This window comes from Sinocyclocheilus anshuiensis, unplaced genomic scaffold (genome assembly GCF_001515605.1).
Source record: "Sinocyclocheilus anshuiensis isolate Anshui unplaced genomic scaffold, SAMN03320099.WGS_v1.1 scaffold1501, whole genome shotgun sequence".
NCBI classification, from domain to species: domain Eukaryota; kingdom Metazoa; phylum Chordata; class Actinopteri; order Cypriniformes; family Cyprinidae; genus Sinocyclocheilus; species Sinocyclocheilus anshuiensis.
The window spans coordinates 787,169-794,319 of NW_015544287.1; the positions used below are offsets into that span (position 1 = coordinate 787,169).

General features: G+C 38.5%; 1 protein-coding gene across 1 annotated transcript in view; it reads right to left on the minus strand.

Moving 5' to 3' along the window:
• Positions 1–7,151, minus strand: part of ppp1r2 (protein phosphatase 1, regulatory (inhibitor) subunit 2) — a 16,208-nt gene continuing 9,057 nt past the window's right edge. Inside the window, exons 2-6 of the mRNA XM_016498976.1 lie at positions 6,319–6,426; positions 5,641–5,724; positions 3,207–3,307; positions 1,877–2,038; positions 1–802 (exon numbers count right to left, since the gene is read on the minus strand). Of these exons, the coding sequence (XP_016354462.1) occupies positions 783–802; positions 1,877–2,038; positions 3,207–3,307; positions 5,641–5,724; positions 6,319–6,426 (475 nt within the window). The 3' untranslated portion in view covers positions 1–782. The remainder of the gene's footprint in view (positions 803–1,876; positions 2,039–3,206; positions 3,308–5,640; positions 5,725–6,318; positions 6,427–7,151) is intronic.

Below are 7,151 nucleotides of genomic sequence, written 5' to 3' on the forward strand. Positions count from 1 at the left end.
TTTTTTTCTTTTATTTGGTACTGCAGGGCAATTATATTCTTCAGCAATCACAGAAAGAAATAAGCTCATTATAATGGCATTTAGGAAATAAAAGGCAATCAAAACAAACAAAGCTCAATAAGGATGCCAAGTCAAAATCCAGCAGAACTGTTCAGCATCTATTAAACCTTTTGCAGTTTCGGAAAAGCAACAGAGACAACCAAAGCGTTCAGTATAGTGATCAGTAGGTTCATATCTAGTTATGTAATACTCGCCTGTTAATCATACACAGGGCAGATACTCTTAGTGCCAATGTAGTTAAACATGGTTTTCAGAAGCCATGCATACAGTAGAGCTCATGTGAGCGGTGTGTGTCAAAGCCCAAGACCACATCAGTCCCCCATTACCAGTGCATACTAAACCACCTGCCTGCTCAGATCGCATTAAACTCAATTACTTAGAGTTGGGAAATCAGACAAAGCGTACGGTTCATTGTGGAAGTCAGCGGTCAGCGAGTCGTGACGGGGTGTAGGACACAAGCACACTTCTCAGCGGCCTCCCACGCTCTCGCCACAGGAAGAGGGTGGACTCCAGGCCTGGACCTGTTTGATAACAGTCTCGTTTCTTAGCGTGATGACAATAAAAGTTTGGCAAATAAGGGAGCTGGACGATATGCATGGCATTGTGGTGTCGGTGGGAAACACGGGGTGGAGGGGAATCCTGGAGCTGAACCGGTGACGACACTGCGCCTTCCAGACGTTCATGGGACAAGGCAGGAGTTGATGGACAAAATCTCGACATCCTTATGAATCCAAGGAATCAGCTGTAATAGATGGATGATGAGACGCTTTAATTTAATTTCAAAACATTATTATAATTATTATTATTTCAAAACATTATTATTATTTTTTTTTTTTTTACATTTCTAAAGAAAAAACAGGGCAAAACATATTGCCAGTATAATATAAAAAAGTGATTTATGCTTTTATATATATATATATATATATATATTATACTACCTTAATATATTAAACACACACACTGCCTTTCAACAGTTTGGGGTTGGTAATGTTTTAATATTAATATTTTAATATCATGGTAAAAGTTTGGTAATATTTATATATATATATATATATATATTTAGAATGTGATTTAATCCTTTGTTGGCACTGGAACTCCGTGTTTGACCACCACAAAACAGAACTAGAAACTTCCAGCCATCCATCCATCAATCAATCTTATTATTATTAATATTATTATTATTATTTTTAAATTGATTGAAATGATTCAAAGATCATAAATGCAATGAAAAACAAATTTGATACTTTTTTGTGATCAATAAATTGTTCATAATTTAAATTGGCCTAATATTCATCAAATATGATACATAAAAAAATAAAATAATTTAACATTTTGTCTGAAGGTTCAATAGACAGTTTGATTTAAAAAAAAAAAAAAACTATTATTTCATATGTCAAGCTCTCCAGGGTCAGACAGGGTTAATATGTCGGCTTACAAGTTTATTCAAATCACTAACCCCAAAAACAAGCAATAGCAATGGTGATGGCTTGACAGAGTTTCTGCTCTATTTTGAAGTATTCTGTCCTGAATTGATCTTGAGAGAGCATCTGGAAACCCTTCCAGCATCTCAGGGGACCTCTAGTGGTCAACAGACCGTGCTCGAAGACTCTTGTTGCAACAAAGTAAAAAATCTTCACACCTGATCGATGCATCATAGTTCTCCCAGAGCATGTGGAAGTTTCTTTTCAACATCACAATTACTCTTGGTTAAGACTTACCATTTTAAGCAACTATCCAAACTACATGTGTTGTACAATGCAGATCAATAGTGTTATTCACATATGACTGGCAAGACCTAATTTTTGTCTTCATTTACCGTCTTGTGGGGGGTCAACGGTGATGTCCTCGGTCTCTGTGTCGTCCTTCATCTCTTCATCCTCATCTTCTAGCTCACTGGCGATGAGTTGTCGGGCTAGTTTAATGTTCATACCTTCATTATAATGCATCTTCCTCATAATCTGAAACTGCTTCTTTCTGGCTGAGGAAAGACGAAACACAACCAGCTCTAAACACGAGAATCCACTGATTCAGTCGATAAACATCAAGTCGAACCTTCGTTCTTGTTCAACAAAAAGCCGACGGAAAGCAGTACTAAATCAGTACATCAAACTGAATACTTCATGTGTGGTTTTAGTTCACATTAGCATATATGCTCGCAACCCTGTTATCAAAATTATAAAACCCTTAAATTAACAAAGAGATTCAAATCTTTTTAAAAGGATATTTAAAAATAGCTAAAATAATTAAATAAATACAACAATGCAGGATTGCAAATTTAGCTAGCTAGTATAGAGCAAAATGTTGATTTATGTTTATCTATTTATTTAAATTGAGTTTGAAAATGTACATATCATGTGGTTGTGCACATAATGGACCCCTTTATATTACTAAATACTGCTTTTTTGGTAATTAACAGAGCATAAGACATTTTAAGCATTTAAGCATTTTAAGACTTTTTGTAATTAATACAATTATTTGAGTTTTTTTTTTGGCCTACAACTTTATTGTAAGCAAAGTTCACTTTATTAAGAAATACGTGTTACGCTGTACTTGCTATTGTTTTATTTAAATGTGCTTAATTATTTGTTATATATTTGATTATATACAGTGGGTACGGAAAGTATTCAGACCCCCTTAAATTTTTCACTCTTTGGTATATTGCAGACATTTGCTAAAATCATTTAAGTTAATTTTTTTTCCTCATTAATGTACACACAGCACCCCATATTGACAGAAAAACACAGAATTGTTGACATTTTTGCAGATTTATTAAAAAAGAAAAACTGAAATATCACATGGTCCTAAGTATTCAGACCCTTTGCTGTGACACTCATATATTTAACTCAGGTGCTGAAAAATTTAAGGGGGTCTGAATACTTTCCGTACCCACTGTATGTCCAATATGTAATGTTTTAAATAAAGGAGAGCATTCAACCGGATATTAGTGTCTGCTGTGGTATTAAAATGATCATCAAGAATTGCTCCTGAAACTTTAACTAGTGAACTGAAAAAGAGACCGAGACGGTTGTGGAGCAGTGTGTGTTTGAGCCGCTGGCTGACGGTGCAGTGAGCTATGCAAATGTATAATCAGTGCGAGAGGAAGCCGAGGTGAAAGATAGGTCATGAGAGACAGACACGTGTCTCACCTTGCTCCTCCGGACTCAACTCCTCCTCCTCTTCCTCACTGCTCTCCTCTTCTGGTTCCTCCATGAAGCGAGATCCTGCGCCTTCCGCCGCTGCCGCCAGCCTGAGACAGACACATGTCAAAAAGAGAAAACATCATACAGTTTGATGTATCATCATCAGAAAGATTCACAGCTGGATCAGTGTTTTATTTCAGTATCGAGATATAAATATGCACGCTATTGATATATGATATAATTATTATAATATAGTACAATAGAACAGCTATAGATATTTCTCACAGGCTTGTGCAACAGAACTTAATCTCCCATCATTCCCCGTGGCAGCACAATAATGATAAAAGCTTCGATTACACACCTAATGTGCATCGCTGATGCACTAATGCTAAAAACCTTCCTGTCTTCAATAAGCAATAAATATTGTAACTGCACAAAACATCCATTTAACTCTGACCAAAATCACTTGATGCACATCATACTGAATTCATATCGACTTCTTATAAGTAGAAACTACCCCGGAGGACTTGAAGGCAGCTTAAGTTCCTTATAAGGGAAAAAACAGTGAGTTCTTTATTTAATTTTACTCAGATGGCCTTCACATTACTAACAGCTAATGTTAATAAATACAACTCAGTGCAGCTTATTAAGGAAGTCTTTCATAAAACCTGGTGGTCTTTGTAATATTTTCAATGTTAATGATGTGAGAAGATCTCTAAGGAAAGCATCTCTCAGGAGTAACCGGACACACACACACACACACACACACACACATACTGGTTTAGCTATATTAGTGAGGACCTTGACAGACCTGAGCATTACTGAGGACCAGGCTTTCTAAAGGTCATAGAGACAAACGAATGTCACAGATCACCATTAGGTGGCTCTAGAGACACCTAAATCACTTTAGATATGGAAGACACTCAAACGATGAAAAAGCAAACACACAGTTGAAAATATGCTGGACTTGTGAGGTCATGCTGGAGCATAAAATGCACGTGCCTGAGGGAAACACAAGATAGAGTGGTGAAAGAAAGACACAGTAGGAGGAGGACGATGACAAAAGAGAGAGAAGAGATAGAGACAGAGAAAGAAAGTGAAGGCGAGCGGGACTAAGGTAGAGCAGCTGTATCACTAGTCGTCCTGGATGCTCACATCAGCTACAGATTCAGTTACAGACAAACCACTCACTCACATCCATCTCAAGAGCTTTTAAAGACACGGATCTAGATTTAAAGATACGAATCCTGCATTAAAATGGACCTCTTCTATTCATTCAAAGACTTTAAGTACCTTTCTCTCAGGGCGTATTTTCAAAATCAACTAGTAGCTGCGTTGTTTTAAAGGAATAGTTCACCTAATAATAAAAATTCAATATCAAACAGTGACAGATCAGTGACATCGAAGCACACTGGTTTTTGCATGTCACGTGACTTCATGTCATGACACAAGCTCCAATGCGGTGCTGGGGGTTATTGTAGGTAGCGGATTTGTCATAAATGCTGCTCAAAGATTAACTACAACTTCTTTGAAAGTAAAGTCTTTATAATATATTGTGGAAAATATTAACTAGGTTGTAAAACCATGCAAAATGCTAAGATGCTAATAATATGCTAAACACACCCTATTAATCGACGTTTTTCTCAGCCATGGTTTGCTGGTTGTGGATCAAAATGCGTGCCATTATCAGCCAGTTTGCTGACATGCTTCTTTGTATATCAGAAGCACATGGTGGCTTTTTTTGGGAAACACTGAAATGACAGGATAAGAATGCGTTTGAGTCAAACTCCAAACAGAAACAGACAGAAGACGCTGGGCAGACACTATTGTGAAAGCGGTTAGCAGCTCTGCTTGAGTTGCTGTGACCACTGATTGGCCTGTAGGCTGCGACGTGACATCTGTTAGGACTTCTGGTTGCTCATGTATCATTAACTATATAGAACTAACGTGGCAGCAGGAAACCAAAAATAATAGAAATACTCTGTTCTCACAGCTGCTGTATCTTAATGAGCTTTCCTCACATAGGTTACTTAAACGCATCCACTGATGTCAAGGCAGACTTGACTGACGTCATGAGAACGTGGCAGGAAAAATGCAAAGGTTTGTGACCGTGTCAATCCATCATGTTACCAAACAGTGCTTTTTGAAATCTATTTTGCTGTATTTCTGCTTGACTTTCAAATTGACCAAGCACCAATCCAAGAGATGCATGCTTTGAACTATTCTGACACACTGCAGCCTGACAAAATAGTAAATAAGCGTTTGGTCATTATTAAAAAAGTAAATTGCTGTGAGATTGTAGAGTACATAGGTTAATTCTGTGATGTGGATGGGGTGGAGGTGGTGAGTCACACAAATTTTGGAGCCTAAAACATGGGTACGTATCAAAACATTTGAAGAAATCTATCCATATCAGAGATAGCAATCATGCATCACTTACTTCTTAGAGAGGTCATCTCCGGGTAGGACTGTATTCCCGTCCGAATCGCTGAGCGCCCCCTCATCCTCGTCATCGCCGACCATCCTAAGAGGGACAGGAGATTTTTGGCCGACAGCCCGAAGGGAGAAAGACAGAATGACCTTTTCTGCAAATTTGCCCTGTCATATTGAGTTGCACCCTCAGTGCTGCTCTTGTATTTTGCAGACAGGGCAGTAACATATCCAGAGAGAAGAGCAACGCTTTAAACAACAACTTATTCCCAACCCATACAGCCTCAGCAAGAGATCAGATCTTTAAATAATTACTATTCTTCAAGCTGTAGCATAAAGGCTATAGGCTAACCTGAATGCAGTGTAATCTATAGCTTATCGTCCATATCAGTGCATCGCTACTTTAAACTGGACTCACTTATGGACGTTTTCCCTGCACAGTTTACTCCAAAAAGAAATTTCATTTTCATAAATTAATGTTTTGTTCATTTAATCACTTCCTAGAAAATCCACTCAATCCAACTTGTTCTAACGAGCACAGTTTCATTTTCTTATTAGATTTAATAGGGTGGCGGCAGTTTCACCCCGGAATCTACGCAGTAGCACAGCCACATTAGAATTGATATTCATCTTTATACAGGTATAGTCTAAACAGCATTAATGGCAGTTTTCTTCATGTGCTGCTTACCTGTGGTATGGCGTGCTGGGTTCGTCTATCTTCATCAGCCCATAGTCCTTATCTGCCGGGTGATATGTGGCCAAAATGTTCATTTCATCCCATTTCTGTGACTTCTTCCTAAAAGAATGGGTAGAAACACGGAACTTAACATACAATTACAGATAAAGCTCTTAGCCCTGAAGCAAATGTTCCCACTGAGATCTGCTACATGAAACAAAGGACCCTGCCCCACTTTGAAACTTTTTGGAGTACCTTGGAAACGGCAGACACAAAAAATAGCACCAAGTGGCATACATTGCCAAATATACTGACCCTTCAGTGATATAAATAAGACTGGCACACAAGGCCCTTTTTCATGTCTCAAGTCAATGTTTCCCAATGCACTGAATGCTATAAGCCATCATGCTACAGTGCTACCCCAAGAGCAGTTTCGTAAAGCAAAACTCAAAGCACAAATAATTTCAATCGCATTTAGAAGATATAAGCATTCAAAGCTTGCAGTTCGTCACTTCCAAAACGGCTCAACGATTTTTTTGACGTCACATCGTACTTCATTTCACGCTGTGTCACGCTAACCACCACACCGCACACACACTCTGCTCTGGTCCAGAGACACCATAGCACGGAGCGGATCACATGCGCGAGTCACCGCAGACCACACAATGTATCGGAGCTATTTGAATTCTACACAGAATGCTATATTTTATAGCAATATGGATGAGATTGTGGCTGGCATACCCTGTCAAACGTGGCTTTACGAAGCTCAACGGCTCTGAACGGCTCTAGCCCAAGCTGTGATATAAACGAACGCTATTGGCTATTTTAAAAAGGGGCGGGGCTGC